Source organism: Balearica regulorum, chromosome 2 (assembly GCF_011004875.1).
Source record: "Balearica regulorum gibbericeps isolate bBalReg1 chromosome 2, bBalReg1.pri, whole genome shotgun sequence".
Taxonomy (NCBI): Eukaryota; Metazoa; Chordata; class Aves; order Gruiformes; family Gruidae; genus Balearica; species Balearica regulorum.
The window spans coordinates 140,009,353-140,028,890 of NC_046185.1; the positions used below are offsets into that span (position 1 = coordinate 140,009,353).

The following is a 19,538-nucleotide window of genomic DNA, read 5'->3' on the forward strand; positions in this document are numbered from 1 at the left end:
GAATCCTTAGTCTCTATGTAACTTTCTGGTAGCAAAGGTGATGCAAAAAAAACTAATTCACTTGAATTGCAAGAATTCCCCCAGAACTTAGTTCATAAAATGGACCATCTTCTGTTTTTTCAAATAAAATGTAAGTGCACTGGCTACCTCTCATCCCTTCCACATAACAAAATGAATATAAGAAGAACAGCAACAATCTCTACGTATAAAAAAGAACATGTATTTGATAAAGAGACTCATAAATTTACACACTAGTTAATTTGAAATTCCTTTGAGTATCATTATATAGGAATGTTCCACTCAGCTGAATCGGAGCTCTGTTCTCCCCACTTTCAGAAATGGCTCACATATGTGCACACTGCTAGATAGGAATTTTATGTATCAGAGGTCAAATTCACATGAAAACAAAATTGGAACATGTGGGATGCATTCAATCCTGGCAGCACCCTATTTTCTGTAGCATTAAAACAGAAGCACATAATGTCAGAATATAATAAAAAATTGATTTAAAAGCACTGTTGCCAACTAGGAGGTAGGTTGCAGACATTCAAGAGCCTGGCACTAGAAATAAAGCAAGCTTCATTCTCAGTAACTGGATAGCAGAAGGATTATTAAAACCCCTAGAGTAGTCCCTAGTGCATGAACATTTGGGCTGGATCCAGTTGCACTATAAATAACTTTTGCAGCTTTGGCCCTGTCTATTTAAACTAAAAAGTGGAAAGTAGAGATGCAATGTCTTTTTTTTAATATGTTCTTCTTACAAATATCGTTATATCCACTAACTCTCACTAAAGAGAGTACCGCAGTGTCTGTTGCATGTTTCAGTATCAAATATACATACTTCACAGTAAATGAGGTGTATATATTTGGAAGCCAAGATCTGTTTTTCAGTTGACCATTAGGTCATTTAATGAATTTTCTTGAACAAATGGTGTGGAATAGCCATTGGAATCCCATACTTTACACTGGCTTGACTCAGCTCTTTATTTCTTGTTTCAGTGCTTTTCAAGTTCACTGTTTTGCTGATAGTGACAAGCTTGTCTACCAGCACAATACAGGAACGAAATTAGACCTCATCAAAGAACAGTGCTAATCCATCTTGAAATGAATCCCCTGGAGGACAGTTTAGTGTCACACCTTAGAAAAAAAACCTGCTCCACTTCGCAAGTCATAAAGCAAAATAAAAGTCTTTTTCTCTAAGCCAAGAAATACAGAAATTTTGAGGATTACTGTAAAGCTCTACAAAAGAGCTTTTCACTGAGACATCTGGTATTAACTAAGCATGTGAGGCTAAAACTCAATCCTTCACCTGCAACGACCCTGTGTAAGAATGTGTTACCCATGGGAGGAAGAGACAGATGACTTCAAGTCACCCTTACGCTGTTTTTGGTCAGGGCTGGTCTAAGAGCAGGTTGTAGGTATATCGGATACTGGACCATAAGGAATCATTTATTTGTTTGGTAACCTCCCATTCAGCTCCCATCACAGCAGCTCATGGGCTGTTTCACAGGTCACAGCAGCCCAGGATCTCCTAAAAAAAAACACCTTACAATGCAAAGTCTTGTCTGTATATCCACCTCTTACCTCTGGCACCTCGGGCAGGTTTCAGAGGGAGGCTTGGGCAGGAAAAGTTGGCCGCAGTGCGCAACTTCTGCTCACGGACAGTTCTCCTACAAATAGCTTAACGTTGTATTATGGTTTGTGGGACATTGAGGACCAATAATTATTCCTTTGATAATAGATGGTACTAAATAGGAAGGTAACTACATTTGCGTAGACTCTCAGTATTTCCTAGTAATATGACAATCTCAAGCTGACTGTAAGAAAACGAATTGTAAGAGGAATTGAAAAAATGGGCGTGTTTTAAAAGATCAGGAATATCTACCATTCATCCCACTGCAGAGGGGCATTTCCCAGCACCATGTACCAGGCTTAAGTGCTACAACCTTTGAATACTTCAGATTGTAATCTTTAAGAGTTTATAGCTAGAATTTGGAAAGAAAGAAAAAAAAAGGCAAAAAATTCAAGGGCATTGCCAATGTCTTGGCTCTGTGCTTTAGCAGGGAAGTTGTGATATAAAAGCCTCAGGCCATCTGAAGACGACCACTACTAAAGAGAGTAGCTCTCTAGTTCCCCTTTCCAAACCAGACTAGATGAAAACAAACTCTCTCCCTGATCAAATCTGAGGGAGAAATTTCCTCCCAACCAAACATGGCAATCTGTTCATCCCAATCAGCTCGGCACACCAATTGAAAGCTAAGAGCATCCATGTACCATGCCTATGTCCTGACTCAAACTGGCCAGTCTCCAGTGCTTGGGAAAAAAGAGGAATTGAAAATAAATTCAGAAGCCAAATGTTACATCAAGAAGGAAAGCATTATAAGCTCAGTCTAAGCCTTAGCCTTTGGATTCAGATTTCCCACCTCTCCAAATCCCTCAAACTTGAGCATAGTTTGGTCCCTAATATATTTACATAAATAGCACATGTGTTCAGACTTAGCATGAGAGTATCATAGCCATATATAAAAAACACCGATTAGAGTGATATCTCACTAGAGATTGAACCTTTGGGCGTTTCACCTAAAAGCAGTTGTTATAATGACTGCACACATTCGTCCCAGAAAGTAAAGGAAGTCAGTAAAAGATTCTGTACTTTTGTTTCCTTTTTAATCAGTTGAATATGTTGTTTCTTTTCACCTCCCACAACTCAAGTGTCATCTGTGATTTGTGTGATTCATACTTGCACCTCTCTCACAGTTAGAATGCTCCCTCTGCAGGCACAACCATTTCTACATCTTTTCGAAGTGCAAAAAACAAGTACAATGAAGAGGTTTTATAATGAAATTTTTTATCTTGTCAAGACATACAATTTCTTCTTGGCTCTGTTGTTTATATATTGGATGATCAATAGCTTACCAGAACATTTCTTTCTTTTGCCCTTGCCTGCACAGGCATAGGTTTAGGGATGTTTGCTAAACCTGATTCAGAATGTTCTGCATCTATAACTTATCGGTTATAGATTTCTTTTTTATTTTCAAACTGATGGGAGTTTTCTAGTGATGAGGGACTGAATGTGTGCCTATTCCTTCATTTGTACAATTATGGACTGAGGAAAACAACACTGTCTCTTACTTCCCATGCCTTCCCCCTACCAGTAATGTCCCCTGACCCCCGTCTCCCTCGCTGGGCTTGTCTGCGGCACGAGGGTCAGTCAGCACCAGGCTCAGCATCACCCGCGCTCCCCCTGGCCAGCCAGCTGCTGCCTTCTGTCTGCTGCTGGTTAGGGGACGAGCCCTCTCTGGGGTTTTTTCCTCCCACTAAAAGCATAAATTGAATCTCTTTCCTTTACCCAGTCTCCAATTATCACCAAAACTGTCGAAAATGAATATGCTCAAGGCCTCTACATTTCTGATGGATTTGGCTGAAATCAGCTGACGAGTTCAAAATATACTGGGAGAAAAAAGAGGACTAACACAACAAGCAGAAACACAGGCAGAGTATCGCTTAAGCCTCATTTCCTAAAGAAATCAAGCTAAACATATATGCATTAAGGCTTTTTAAGGAAAGAAAGAAAGGGCTGTTCTTTTTGTTCTTCTATATCAGTGCTATTAAAATTCATTTCGTTTTCATAAACACATTCGTTTGACAGTTCTGGAAATTAAATGTCTCTAGTTTCAGCGAGCACAGCATCAGTAAAGGGCATGGTCACTGCTGTGTCCCACTAGTAAGCTCCCTGTCCATCCTGGCAAGCCCCTGCAGAATGTGATGGAAAAATGGTGTTGTTCCCAAATGAATTAGCTTTTCTTTTTCTTCTGTAGCTGATAAGTTTGCAAATTAGAGTCCTAACTCTGTTTGTCATTTTGATCACGTGGGCCTTTGCTTGGGGAATAATATTCTTCACCTAGACCTTAAATAATGTGGGTACCTGCATTTTGAGCCTTTTTTTTATATATCTTTCTGTAAAGCAACTGTTTTTGTATGTAACGTGTTTGGTTTGGTTTTTAAACTCAGCAGTTTGACTGCTTCTTAAGTGCATGAAAGGTGGAACACCGATAAATTACTGACTTTTCTGTGACTATTTTCAGGGAGACCGTGGAATAAGAGGCTATCCTGGGCCCCCGGGGCCACGGGGAAACGGAATGGTTGGTCCCAAGGTTGGTACGAAGCCATGTTGAAGCTTTTGTGCTCTTTTGTGATGCTGGCTGCCAGACTCTGATCTCTCAGACACCAAAATATCTCATCAGTTATTGATTTACACTGGTGCACCTGCAGGAGAAATCAAGCGTAAAAACATGGGCACTGACCATACGCTTCTACCAACCGGATTAGGAAGGAATATTAACTGGATGAAAATTGCATTTGCGGCTAAACTTTATGAGATTACAGCTGGAAATTGAACAGAACTATCAGGCTGACAAATTAGCTAAATGATGCATGTCTTCTGTTTGGATCTATTCTGTTTCCAAGAGATTCTTTTGTGGTGGAAAATATATTAAATGTGAATTTTAGGTTTCAAATTTTTGCTCGATTAAATTGAATCCAATTAATTTCATTAGTAAAACCGTTAGGAAAGAAACATGCAAACAAAAAATTCTATAAGCAGCCAGCATGCAACATCTGGGCAATTTTTTCCTCCCTCCACTACAGTGATTTATAATTCAAAAAAGACATACTGATAAGAAAAGAAATTCAATGCACGCCTAGATTTCTTTATTATAGGTGTATCCATCAATTATTTTACAAAAGCAATGAGGAGAAACATTGTGTATATTTCCTTATTTTAACTTAGGTTAAAAATAGATACGCCTTTGTAACTGTTTCTGTGATTTCCTTAGGAGAGATTAACAGACTGCCATTTTAAATAAACTAGTGTCTGCATGGAGAAATATTGCTATTACTAACCTGTTACAGAAATGCAATGAGCGACAGAGCATGAATATTTTCTCAAGATGAATGTCTGACTTTGCCTTGCTTTCTGAAAGCTGCAGCAATTTCAGTACCTTGGTAAATCATACAGACACAATCTGTTTCAAAAAAAGTAAGCTTGGACTGAGTATGAAAATCCTACAAAGGTGTGACACTATGTGCTGCTTCCACAAAGTCTTTGAGAATGAAAAATGTGTTCTCTGTGGGGAAACAATATTTTGTTTTCAAAGGTGAGGACCTGCTTGTAGCATCTAGTTCTTGAGATAAGCTATTTAGCACAATGTTTTGTGTGAATCCCTGGTTATGAATATATAGACTAGCAGTATTTTTCACAAGAGATTTGCCATGTTTGTGGTAAATTTTTCGTCTACACGGATGAGAATTATGATTTTTCAAATATCAGTAGTATCTAGAAATAAATAATATTTAGAGCTATGTATTCTATTTAATGATGATCAAGTTCTGATATACTTCTGCCTAAATATTCAACATATGCAAAATGTAGGTAGTTTACATACCACTGAGTGAATTCCATTTACTGCATTAGAGCACTGTTGTTATTTATTATAAGACAGTAATCAAAAATCCAACCTGAACTCTACAGAAACTTTTATGAAGCTTCGTGAAATTTCAAAAGCTTTTTTCAACTGAAAATAAAGGCGGGGCGGGGGGGGAGAAGGAAAACCAAACATTTAATTTTGATGTAATCAAAGGGATACGCTTCACTTTGTCCCTTTGAAATGTTAGATTAGCCTGCCTCCGAAGCACAAGGGCTTTACCTGCCTTCCACTGCATCGACTTAAATCAGCAGGTGCTGCTTTAGCTTTTCTCTTTTCCCCTCCCACTTAGGATTTTCTGAACGACTGGTGCTCCCAGACACTGTGGGTCCGCAGGGGCTTGGCGTATATGCGTGGTGCGCAGGAACAGCTAACGTGCCTGGCAGATTTACTCGCGCTGCGTTTTATTGCTCTGGTCCTTTGTGCCTCTACTCTTGTGCCTCCCTTGTGTGGAGTGATTGCAGGAAGCTGTTGTATAAAGACGCTTTTTGTTGGTTTCTACGCAGGAAAAACTGGGCAAAATATCACATTGTGTCATAGGCAGATTTTATTCTGTAATTATTTTCAGCTTAATTGTTCCTTTGCTTTCCTGGGAATTTGCCAAGGATAATTGCTAAGGCCCACGGTGAGAGACCATAAAGAAGAATCAGAACTAGAGTCTTGGACATGGTTTTACTTTTTGCTTGCAGTGACTTTGAGATGACTTCCTTAGGGTTACCAGGAATAGAGTTTACTTCCTAATTCTTCTTTTTTTGCCCCGCTGACTGTTACAGGGTGATATGGGACAGAAAGGCTGGCCTGGTCCACCTGGCCCCCCTGGCGATAGCATACAAGGAAGCAAGGTAATCCAGTTTAACGTGATACCTCTCCAGTTTCTTCTCAAAACCATCTCTTAAGGAGATTCATTGTTTGCTTTGTTTTGTTCAGTACTTGTTCTGATTCCAGCTTCAGTGTCTTCTATTTTTATATTCACGTTCAATCATTTCCCTTTTTATACTGCAGAGAGCCTTTCCTTTTTTCACTGTGAAGTGTTCCATAGCACAGAAACATACTTTACTATGTTCTTTCTTTTATCCTTATTGTATAGCTCTCTCTAACAGATTCTGGTTTATCTCATCTCAGGATTTTCCTAGACAGAGATCTCTGCACGGTTAGAGTCATGACTGTATAGACCTTTGGTTCTGATTTGTTTGCAGTTTTCTTCAATATTACTTGTTATCAGTAACCACAAAGCTATTACATATTTTAATGTGAAGGCTTGAGGAACTTCGTATTTTCTTTTCTCTTCTTCTTTTGTTTGCCGAATTCTTGTGGAAAATAGAAAAATTTCTGCCATGTCTGCATGGCTTTATGGTATAGGAAAACTATTTCCTGCCTGGCTTTAACAGACATTTCTGATGTGTTTCCAGACTCTAATATTTGGGATATATCTTTGTTAATTCTGTGGGTATGTGAGGTTATTTATTAAAGTGCAATTGCCATTCTGAACAGAAATGTTTCAAAAATCAAATGCATCTGATGATACCTGAAAAAATATACTATTTTTTCTGTTCCTGAAAAAAAGATGAAGGTTAGTCAAAATATGCTCCATGTGTACATATACATCTATCTATCTATCTATCTCTATATAGATACACATAGAGTTTGGGATGTTATGTTGGCACTGCTATGAGTAAGTATCTAAAAGCATATTTTAGAAGTGTAGAGAACTCAGTTTCATCATGGAAGTTTTCCAGTGGAAGAACACAGTCCACTGATACACACTGTCAGACAAAGACATGTTTGTAATGTAGGGATGTGGAATTTAGGGATTTAGGAAAGTAACATGTGCTTTAGCTACGGAAGGTCTTTGTCTTTGAGTTTGAAACCAAAACCGTAATGATGTGGTGGATCAAACTCAGCTGGTGGTGTTTCTATAGCATTCCACGAGTTGTGTAAGTACAGTCCTGTCATTTAAATTGTCTTCCCTTAACAATCACGTTTAAAAATTGTGATTATTTTTATATAATTCTAAGGAACAACTTCTTTCTGAACAACTCTGGGTACTGTCTTGCTCCTGTAGTACCTGCTTCCTCCATACACTGATGCTTGTTGAGCTTCTATCTGCCTCTTCTGTCCTCCTGTCTCTTCACAGCCATGTCAAGCTTCATTCTTTCTGGCCACCCTTCATCAGCTTAAAGCTACTATACTCCTGCATTTGAATTATCAATATCACTCCAAGTATTTTTTTTTTTTAACATATGCACAGAGCTCAGTCTGCCTATGGTAAGAACGGAATGTCAAAAATGAGATGGTTTTTGAGTAACTTTATGTTGATAGCTACCTTCACAGGTCTTCTTTTTTATGCTTGGTTTCCTTTCAAAACCACAGTCTAGACTTTCTCAGATCTGCACTCAGTTCACAGAATGACATTTTTACATAGAAGTCTGCTTATTGATCAATAATCTAGCAGGATATTAGGGTCAGGGATCCAAGGGTCTGCATTTTTACATGCATACCACTTTGGTTTTTATGATAAGACTGATGGTCAAGTTTGAATTTAATTACGTACAGGGATTGAACTGGCAAAGCAATAAATATTTTTAAATTAATACAGCATACTTCTTGGTTTTTACTAAATGTTCAGTTGTGGAATCTATGATAAATCCTTCTTATGTTGATTGATTGTACAAGTAGAGGAAGCAGGATTTGGTTCTGCAGTTGACATTTTAAAGGATAAAACTCATATGTGTGCCTGTGAGAAATGTCAGCTGTACAGGTATGATTTTTTTAGAATAGGGGGTATCGTTCATTTTTCATTGCCTGAACACCATCCTAACAATGTCAAATGGGCCATAACAAATGGCAGCAATAAATCTGTAGTTTTGTTGGATCTGACATCTATTATTAGCGAAGAATACACAGCATATCCTAATTCTGGTTCATATGTATATGTGCTCTGCAGATCTGCAGAGGTGTTCATCAGGAAGCTGTGTGATGACCCTAATCAGGAAGGATAGTCAGCCCCTGTGCTGGACAGCAAGGACTGAAACAAGCTGGCACACTGTTTCACTGTGTTTAAAAGCCATTTGCATTAATAACCTGCATGAAGGACCCAGGATGCACAATCCTGCTAAAAAGTGACTTAAAGTAAATTGGATTAAATAATCACTCTGCATTCCTACAACAGCACAAAATAAAAAGTGCCTTGTGCATCCCATTGCTTAGGAATATTTCCTATTTGCCGGAAATTATCTTTTTTTTTTTTTTCCCTGGTGAATCAGCTATGTAATTTGATGCATCACAGCTTCTTTTCCAGTCTCCAGAGTCTACATAACAGTGCCTGAATTTCTGCTGCTGTAAGGGAGAGGGGAAGGGGGGGAAGTTCTGTTCACAGAGGCAAGAGGCAGGTCAGTGATAGGTAGCCCCGATGTCGAGCAGAGCATTTTAGCTCCCCAAGTTGAGGCTAGTGGACCAAGAGGCTCCCACAGGGCAGGGCTGTAAAGGCAGTGCTCCAGTGAAGATGTGAACAGAACGGTGGAGTGCAGTGGGTGCCTTTGCCTAGCACAGGTCAAGACCACAACGCACCGGTTTGGAAGCAGAAGCTCCCATCTCAGCAGGATCTCGGTCAAATAAAACTAACTAACGTTGTACTTGCATCTCATAGGCTAGGTGTGGTACAGGTGATGGCTGCCTCTGCATTCACATTCTCTGGAGCTGGTTTTGGTATCTGCATCAGGCACTGCTGTTATGTGAATTATGTATGTAATGATGTGAATTATGATGAAGCATTTATGTACCAGGGAATATAATCACCTCTAGCTGTGTTTAAAATGTATACAGCAGTTTGATCTGAAAAAAATATTTGTGTTACCCTATTAAATAAAGCAGGAAGGTTTCTGGAAGCCAGATGCTGTGAAAGATTTTCTGTACGTATTTTACAACAGTTGTGTTTTCTAACATGTTGTATGCCCAGACTGCTAGCATGAACATGCTTTTCAAGTCTGTGTGCATGTAGCAGGGCATGTGTAATAATCGTTATAGACAAATTTGAACTTTGTAGCTGGACCAATACTGTCCTTTGAAGTATCAGCAGAAAGATGTTGTGCTCTCCACATTCTGAAAAGCAGAGATGTCTTTTATTTACTTAAGATCAGAAAGACTAAGTCAACCCTGCAGAAATTCTGGGTGTGTATTTCTAGAGAACCTTTGTGTTGGACCTTGTTTTACTCCTTGTAGACTGGATGAATAACTGGCCGAGCCTCAATGTGGTTACTTTTGTCTTTCATCTGTGTTAGTGAAATGACAATATTTCATTTAATTAATCAGGAATAAATTCTTCATTATATACTTAATAAAGGGTTCATGTGTGTTCTGAATCATACCCAATTTCTCCAGCTTCAGACCACTTCTGTCTTGAAAATTATGTTTCATTGCATAATACAAATATTTGGCTTTCTGTATGATGCAGAATATTATAAAGTGAATAGATACAGCATAAATTTTACTTTAATATTCAGTTAAACTCACTTTCCATATTCTGTTCAGGGAGAAAAAGGAAATCAAGGTCTTCCTGGACTAAAGGGATCAATAGGAATTGGCCTTCCTGGACCAAAGGTAAGTCCTAGCTTTGCGGTAAGGAAAGAAAAGGTAATTTTTTCTTCCTTTATTGGTTATTTGGTGTGACAGGTCTTTGAAGATAAATAGAAGGCAAAGACACTGCCTTGCATAGTTAGCAAGGTAAGTGCCTACTACTTATTGTCAGCTTTGGAGTCTGTGAAAATCCTAATTGTCATTAAGGACCAGGCTCTGAAGTAGGATCTAGAATGAGGTCATATCTGTTAGCAGGAGAATAATATTAGTCAAATTATGTATTCAGTTATCATCTTATATATTTTTCAGGTATTACAAAATGTCCTTTAATTTCCCAGACTTTGGGGAAAAAAAAAAAGAATTGCTGTTTGACTAATGTCTTTTAAGGGCTTTGTTTTATTTGACTCATTTTTTTTTTAACAATGATTGAAGCCTAATCTTGAGTCTTTCCTTACTGAACAACTTCCTGGTTGATATAAAAATTGTAAGAATTTCCTATGCATACCTTTTCCCGTCTAACAAATTTTCTGCAAAGAGAATTTAAATACTTTGGCTATGTATTAGTGATTTTCAGATGTGCAGCATCTGATGGAAGCAGCCCAGCGAAAGAAAAACCAAAGCTCATGGTCAGTGTGGATGTGCAGACCAACTGTGTGCATACACAAGTGAGAACAGCGTGCTCAGACAGAATGAGCATTGATGTAAATGCATGATGCAGTACACCATCTTTAATTCACAGCATATGCCTGGGCCAGCTGGGCAGCCCCTCTGCAATAATTACAACATAGCTGAAATACTGTATTTAGTGTGAAGGGTCTGTCGAGAAAGCCTGAGGAAAAAAACCCCAAACATGGCAATCCTCATGGGAGTGCAGAGATGATCAGGCTCCCTAACTTTAAGAAGTTACCCAAGTAAGAGTTCAGTCCCCTCTGTAGTCACCTGAGGCAGGCAGTACCCATGCCGAGCCCTGGCCATTTGTTGCCTGCACTAATGGTGGTCATGGCACCACGGTCTGCACTAGCTCACGTTATACAGCACTTTCTCAAACTTCTGTGTTATTCAAGCTGCTACAGCTTGGAGCTTTTATGCAACAGTTAATATCAAGCTTTTTCACACAGATTCAAATTTCTGCCTCCTAATTCTGTTTTCTCTCAGATGCCGAATGTTACATGCTATAATAGTAATTGCAGTATTTTCACTGTTCTTCATGTTCATCTTGAATCTTAATTAATCTTCGTGACCCGATGTAAATCTCTCCAAATACTCACAATGTTTCTGTTTGCTATTAAAATTGCAGACTTGTCACACATGAAAAGGAATGGTTTAGTTCAGTAAGAATTTCATATAAGTGCCAAATATCAAAGCGTTCAGGTTTTAGTGTATTTATGTGTGAGAGAGTAGCAGCACCACCACCACAGTCAGTAGATCATATTTGCTGTCCCTTATGGTGACATTAACTTTGATGTCAGATTCAATTCATGGGCAGGTAATGGAAAGTAATATCCCTTGATGGATATTACAATTTTGTGAAAATAGAATAGAAACTGTCTTCTAAGACCTTAATTAGTGGAGACTGGTTTTCTTAATGCTGTGGAGAAGCTATGTATAATTTTCAGGTTTATACCATTTTGAATAAGATCAGAATCAGACTGTCAAAAGGGTTCCTTCAGATTGATAGCAATTACCACGGCAAACACTGCAACACAGGAGGTATGTATGTGATTCCATTGGCTGGGTAATATCGAGGAATGATATCAAAATGGACAGTAATCTAGATATATTTCTAAGGTTTAAAGTTTAAAAATGAAGTATAAGCTGGTCAGTAACTTTCATAGAGAAGTAAAAAACTCTCCTGCACAATCTTGTTCTTGAAGAAATGTCTAGTTTAGAACCTGAATCTTTTGATACCTGCATTATCTGAAAACCATCTCTTGAAATACCATAATGTTGAACCCTTTCTCTTTTTGGAAATCAGAAAGTCTAGTCACTTGGGGAAAAAATTGCAGAATTGCTTCTAAATGTGATACTACATATTTTCCAATGAATGTAACAGTCCAGGCATGCCTTTTCTTCTGTTCTTTGCAAGTTCCCAGTTTTTCACACACAAAAAAAAAAAAAAAAAATCAGAAAATTAATCTTAAAAGCTCATTGAACCATAACTCCAGATCTGACTATCAGCAAACCTAGAGTTACTGAATGTGTTTAATATGGTTGTTTTAAATTAGGGAGACTATGGAGATAAAGGTGATCCAGGGAGCAAAGGTGCCAAAGGAGAGATCGGAGACCCAGGACCTCCAGGACCAAAGGTAAAATACATTTTCATGTTACTTAATTTTACACAGTAGAAATTAGACAAATTTGTCTTTTGTTAATTATCTCACTCAACATGTTTACAGGGAGTTTGGGGAAAAAAAGGTGAACCTGGTCTTTCGGTAAGTATGTACATGAATTAATTTAAAAGACAGAAGTTTATTTTGGGACAATATTTAAAAGTTATATGATGTTACACAAGGTTGTTTGTGGGGCATTGCATTGCCTGCATTTTTGTAAGTAAATAAATAGATTTCAGCATTCTTAAAAATAGAACACACAGCAAATTAAATAATACTCTTTTTCAGAGAGAAGAAGTTATCAGACTTATCAGTGAAATATGTGGTAAGCATTCCAGTGTGGAAAAAAAATCATTGTAATAAAACACACTGAATTTATATTGACTGAATGGATTTGTCCTTTGCATGTTGGTGTGTAAGGATACTATTTATGTGAAAACAATGCTCACTATGTTGCCAGAGCCATACCGGAAATAATTTGGTCCATCTCTGTTTCTATTTATCAGTATCAGTAACTATAAATTAATTCATTGGTTATATATATATTTTTATATTCATATATATAATATATATAATTAATTGAGCTTTAACTGACTGTAAATCTGACATCTGAGTTCATTTTTATGAAGGTGGTTTCTCATAAAACGTGTGAAATGGTTATTCTTCTAGGTTGTGGTATCAAATGTACAGTTACACCGCTGGAACTAGTGTTTGTCATTGACAGTTCAGAAAGTGTTGGACCAGATAACTTCAATATTATCAAAACTTTTATGAAAACAGTCATTGACCAGATATCAGCCGAAGGAGCTACAACCCGCATTGGCATTATCAACTTCAGCCATAAAGTGGAGTTGGTGTCTTCTCTGAAGCAATACACCACCAAAGAATACCTGAAATCGGCTGTTGATAAAATGCCCTACTTAGGAGAAGGCACGTACACAGCTTCTGCTATCAAAGAAGCCACTCAGTTATTTCAGACAGCACGCCTATCAGTAAGAAAAGTGGCTGTTGTAATAACAGATGGACAAGCAGACAGTCGTGAAAAAGTACAACTGGATACTGTAGTAAGGGAGGCCCACGCTATGAATATTGAGATATTTGTCATAGGGATTGTTCAAAGGACTGATCCTCATTTTGATGATTTTCTGAAAGAAATGAAGCTCATTGCAACAGATCCTGATGAAGAACATGTCTACCAGATAGATGACTTCATGACGCTTTCAGGTAAAAGAAACTATTTTAGTAAGAGGAAACGTGAAAGAAGCATATAAGAGCGTTTGGCCTTTCCCGTAAGAAAGCAAGGCAGCCCACTAAATGGCAGCTTACGTTTCTCTTTTGGATGCAGCTCTTCTCTTTCTCTTCTTCTTTGGCCAAATGAAACCTTTGCCAAATTTTTACCTCTTGTAGAAACAATAAACCACAATGAATTTCCAAGCCAAGGCCTTCTTTGGGGCACTTCTTTTTTTGTGAGAGCTTGTATCAGCCTTCCTTCACAGCCCTTTTGCACTTGGCCACAGTGTCATCCCAGAGAGGTGCAGATTTCCTTCCACCTTGACACCACATCTCTGTTTCTTTCTCCCTCTTTCATATCACTCTTGTCAGCCTTGGAGTCCCTTCACCATCTCTTACAAGCACCGTTTCAGGTTTTTTTCTGAAAGCCATAGGGAAACCTATGCTTTTATCCTGATTCTAGAGGAAAAGTGGTGAAGCATCATGCAAGGGAATTGGGTCAGATAGTACATTGTGTGTTTCAAACTGTGGCTTGAAAACTCTGTGGCCACAGCTGGAATCGGGAGAAAATCCAGAGGAAACCTATAATGACCCGTGAAAAAAAGTACATTGATCTAGACTAACCTCAGACTAGCCCTATAAAGTATATTTTTCCTGAGCATGAACTCATTTTGCTATGCTGAGCCTGTGGATGGAGTTAAGTCTGGATTTAAGACATGAACAGTGAGAACAGAGTCCAAGCTAAGGTTGTGGTCCCAGCTGGCATTAAATTTAAGGCTCTAACTCAGGCTCCAGCATTCAACATAAAAGTACTCCCAGTCACTGAATTTTTTGTGCAAATAAGTAGAATATGTGGCCCATTTTTTCCTTTCTACACATAAACACTTTCTTTCCTTTCCTCTGTTTTTCTTTTTTTTTTTTTCTTCACTGTTCAGCTATGAGTTCTGCTTAAAAAAAGTGACTTGGTATTTTTATCTGTTTCTTCTTAAAAGAACAAAAGGGCCATAAAAATCAAATAATTCAGAGAGTGCATTACTTTGTTACTTCTCATTTCCATTTTGACATAACTTTAGAAGATGGTCTTTCACAAGTCATTATTATTAAAGGTTTAGGATTAATACTGCATAAAAACTTGCAGTGAATCATTATGACTTTTCGTGATTACTCTTAATACATTTCATCATGTTGTTAATCTTTTCAGCTCTTGAAAATAAACTGATCACAAAAATCTGTGAGAACGTGTCTGAAGTCTACATCAGAAAAGATAACGTTTTATCTCCATCTCCAAGTCCGGAATCTGAAATTGTTAGTGAAGTTACTAACAGGCAGTTACCTAAATTGACTACTTCAGAGACTTATATGCTCCCTACAGAAGGAATTGGTTACCCAGTAAGTAAAGAAGTACCAGTTATCATGTATTTTGAAAAGATGCATGTCTTTATTTGAATTCAAATACTCTTTATTTCACCACTCGCCAGTCTTTTAATATGCAAATAATGTATCCTCACATTTTTTGCAGTTCTAATTCATCTTAAAAATGAGTTTGAAATCTTACAGATATATCTCTACTCGGGCAGATATATAGCATATAAGGCATTTATTTAGGTGCAAGCCGATTGCTAGTACAATGCTGCTTCTTGTGGTCATGCATTCTCTAGGTGTTACTAAGCCTTCAGTACTGTTTTGCTTTTCACGTTGGGCTATACTTCCTGGAGTCCTCATTCATGTTACTCTTCATTCTCCAGCTTTAAATTCCTCCTACCCTGCATTGGGGTTCTGCAATAACTCTTGAATTATTGTCAAAAATAAACACAGCTTTTTTGTAGACCTGGAGAAGAAATGCCATATACAAAGGATTGGATGAACTGTCTGCACATTTACATTTCAGCTAGATTTTGAGTTTCTGAGTCCCAATGACTCTGAAGAGTTTTTTTAAAATGATTGTGTCAGTAGTGGCCTGTAAATGGGAAGATGCAGAATAGTATAAAATTCCTTCCTATTCTCAATAGGTAATCAACGTGTGGCATTAATGCAGTCTAGCCTAAGATCCATGGAAATCTTGAATACACTAAAACACCAGAGATGCAGATTTTTATACAATAATCTTAATTTGAAGAGCTGTTGTTTTCTTAACACTTTTATCAAGGTAAACTCTAAAATTCAATTTATTAGCAAGTGGATGTTAGCTAGAAATGGGAAAAGGAGCGATTTGTCACTTGGCTTGATACATCTATGAGACAATCTTATTATTAGGATGTGGTTCCCATAACACACATTTTTGCTGTACTCAAGGGTTTCCACATCTAAAAAGATCTTGGAGGAGCATGATGTACGTGTGGTTTTCTATCAGTAGCATAACAAGCGCCCTGTTCCTCCTGCCTGCCATTTTCCATTTCTTGACAGACTGAAGATGTCAGATCATTCCCAATGAGTTAAGACAGAAGTTAACAGAAGTTAAACAGCACTCATTTACCCCAGAGTTCTTGCATTTTTTGTTTTACATTACAGACTTAGTGGTGCCTGAAATTTTGCTTCAATTGAATTAATTCAGCTTAGTGACCTAATGAAAAGGCATTACTTTGCATTTTCATTCAGCTCTCGGTGTCAGAAAATGCATTTATTACAATTATGGTCACCTACTGAGCAATCACGAGAAGGAGGTCCAAACCCACCTGTTGTTATTGCTAAATAACATGTGTGAAAAATACCATTAGTTTCCTACATAGTCTCTCAAACTTTTCTCCTAACATCTGAGCCCAGACAGAATTCTAAGTTACAAGATTTTGATTCCTTTTGCAGCTTAGTCCACCACAGACCAGATATACTGAGCCGCTGTCATCTGCTCAGGATCACACTGCAACCACCTCTGCTCACAGAGAATCAAAATTTCCCCCGCATTATGAGATACCTGAAATCAGACCTCAGAGTCCAGTTATCAGTCCTTTGTTCAACGTAACTGCTGCTGAAGATCGTCACCTAACCGTGCTGCAACCACAGGTAGCAACAACTCAAAAAGGTAAGTAATGTGTATATATATTTATTATTTTTTTTCTCAGATACTGGGTAGCAAGTCTGCACCAAAAGCAATTAACCAGCAAACCCCACTTCCTCCCCCCAATATAGTTACTAGATTTTATCATATTTTGTTTTTCTGGATGCTCTGGATGCAGACACCATACACAGAGTTTCAAACTTAGATGACAACCCTTGTATATCAATTGTGTGCTTAGGTATTTAAATATAAGCTTGGTTCTTACATCAGGGTTTAGGTTGTCTTGTTTCAAACTGATTCTGTATTTGTTTAGACCTGCTCATTAATAGAAATGGAATTTGGCTACAAATTTGAGAGAGACATATATACTCACAGGCACTACAAGAAAAAAAAAAAAAAAAGGTGCTTTTCTTACTGGAGGAGTCCCTTCTAGAATAATGTAATTTACCCCCAGATTCCAAGCTAACTTTTACTGCTATACTTTCAGATCCAAGGTGTCTGGAACCTCTGAAACCAGGAGACTGTCAGAACTATGTGGTGAAATGGTATTATGACAGCAATGGCAATTCTTGTGGCCAGTTCTGGTATGGAGGTTGTAATGGTACCAACAATAGATTTGAAACAGAAAAAGAATGTCGAGAAACCTGCATTGATTATGAATAAGTAAGTTGTCTCCATCAGGTCCTCTTTCAATCACCTCAGTTTCAGGCAAAAAAGATTAAATCTATTTAAATGTCTCCCACACTATACATACATATCATATCATATCATCTTTTGTACCTTTGATCGAGGTATAAAAGATGAACCTTTTTGAGATGGTGGGACCAGAAGTGCACTTGGTGGTCATGAATTTATACAGTGACTCAGCGAGGTTTTCTACTTTGTTCTCTATTCCTTAACTTACAGTTTCTAGCACTGTATTTTTTTTTACCATTATTGAGGCTGAAGGTGATTTTGTCATAGATCATAATCCCAAGACCTCAGCTGTAAGATAAACTGAGAACCCATCATATTATATGTGAATTTAGAATACTTTTTCTCATTCTGTATTATTTCACATTCATCGAAACTCAGTTTTCCTTTGCTGCTCACAACCTATGCAGTCAATATGACAAGGCTCTTCTGCAGTTTCTTGCAGTCACCCCTTTTCTTTACTACTTCAGAGTAACACGGTATTGTCACAAAATTTGTCACCTCATATTTTACTCCCTTCTCTAGATCACTTATGACTATATTGAGTAGGACATCATCCAGTGACTTCTCTCCACTGACCATTTATTCTCTTTCCTTTGTTTTCTTCTTTCCACCACTTATAAATTAGAAGACCGTCCCTCTCAAACCAGTATAGCTTTCCTTTCGGGAGGGACCTTACATTTTGGAAATCCAGGCAGACTATATTAACTGCCTTAGGTCCACATGCTCGGTGAGTGAGGCATGGACTTCAGAGAGCTTGCTCATCAGTAGTCCATAACTTCCTTTACAGAAGCCATATAGCTCATCCCCAAGAAATTGTATTAAATACTTTATTTCATCTTTCAGTACAGGAAAATTTTATTGAACTGCAGTGTATCAGGTTTTTTTTAAACATTTCAAGAAAATTAATGAATTCCTTATTTCTTGTAGAAATGACTGCTGTTTGGAGTTTTTAAAGCTGGAAGTTCGTGTGTATTGAGAAGAAATGACTGAGAAGAATCCAAAATGATGTGTTAACGTGAATATATTACTACCACGCACTACTGCTTTCCCCACTATGATATTCATATTAACTAGATTCCTGTATAACGTATGTTATCTGCAACACCATATCAATAACTTACACTCACACATACACACACAGAGGAACATACCTTTTCCCTCCAAATTTATATTAACTTGTTACTACTACGTCGCAATAATGAAATTCTATTTTTAGGATTAAAATGTTAAAAGTGTTTGCATTTAGTATTTAATGACGGAGGTCTCTTATTCTCTTGGAAGAGTAAAGTATGCTCTAGTTTTAAACTGGAGTAAGTGGTTTCTGAAATTAGCACTCAATACAGCATTTAGAGACATAAATTAAGATTTCCATTAATTAGAGTACCTCTTTGGAATGTAAATACCACAGCTATAAGTAATTAGAGCTGTGTGTGTCCCTTGCCCCATTAAATCACATTTGGATTAACATCAATATAATCTTTTCAATTATAAAGGTAGGAGTTTCATTCAGAGCTGCATTAAAAACAGGATTCTTCATGTCCTTTGGGCAAGTCAGTACACTTCAATTTCTCAGGGCCTCTGTATTAAATAAAAAAAGTTATTTCACTTTAATATACGCTATTAAATTGAAAAAAGGGAAAAGCACTGAAAGATGTGTATAAATGTTTACTTCTATCCTTTCTACTTTTTGCCGTAATCCTATATGAACGTATCATTAAAATGGAGAATGATGAGTATGTGATTAAAATGGAAAGCAATACCTGATAAAGAGTCATGCATTGTTATTTCTTTGCAAACAAAAAACCTAGTATCTACACAGGCAGCATGGACAATTCTTGATACGTTTAAACAACTGTTTGCACAATTTCCCCTCCCCCATGTAACCAAATGACAGCATGTACCACGCAAAATGAACTTGTTTACAGCAGATCGGATGCATACTTAATTTTAAGGAAAGACATGCTTGAAGTACAATTTAAAAGGTTTTAAATTTTTTTTCCAAAAATCTGGCCCTGTTAGTGAGTTTCAAAATAGAAAAGGAAAAAAAAAAATGACAGCAGCCCCCCAAAAAATCCTGCTCTTATCATACTCAGAACTAATATGATGATCACAAAAAAAAAACCACCCTGAGGGCACAATTGATTTCTGTTTGACATGGAACAGTACAACTCAAGGACATTACCTTGTGCTGTGTGTCCTGTGATATCCTGAAAATGAACGGACTCAATGGTGTAG

General features: G+C 37.6%; 1 protein-coding gene across 1 annotated transcript in view; it reads left to right on the forward strand.

Annotated features, from left to right (window-relative positions):
* COL28A1 (collagen type XXVIII alpha 1 chain) overlaps positions 1-19,071 on the forward strand; it is a 67,875-nt gene extending 48,804 nt beyond the window's left edge. The window contains exons 25-35 of the mRNA XM_075746112.1: positions 4,086-4,154; positions 6,257-6,325; positions 10,011-10,079; positions 12,281-12,361; positions 12,452-12,487; positions 12,674-12,710; positions 13,055-13,609; positions 14,817-15,004; positions 16,415-16,631; positions 17,095-17,270; positions 18,231-19,071. Coding sequence (XP_075602227.1) covers positions 4,086-4,154; positions 6,257-6,325; positions 10,011-10,079; positions 12,281-12,361; positions 12,452-12,487; positions 12,674-12,710; positions 13,055-13,609; positions 14,817-15,004; positions 16,415-16,631; positions 17,095-17,270 — 1,497 coding nt within the window. The 3' untranslated portion in view covers positions 18,231-19,071. The remainder of the gene's footprint in view (positions 1-4,085; positions 4,155-6,256; positions 6,326-10,010; positions 10,080-12,280; positions 12,362-12,451; positions 12,488-12,673; positions 12,711-13,054; positions 13,610-14,816; positions 15,005-16,414; positions 16,632-17,094; positions 17,271-18,230) is intronic.
* The last annotated feature ends 467 nt before the right edge of the window (positions 19,072-19,538 follow it).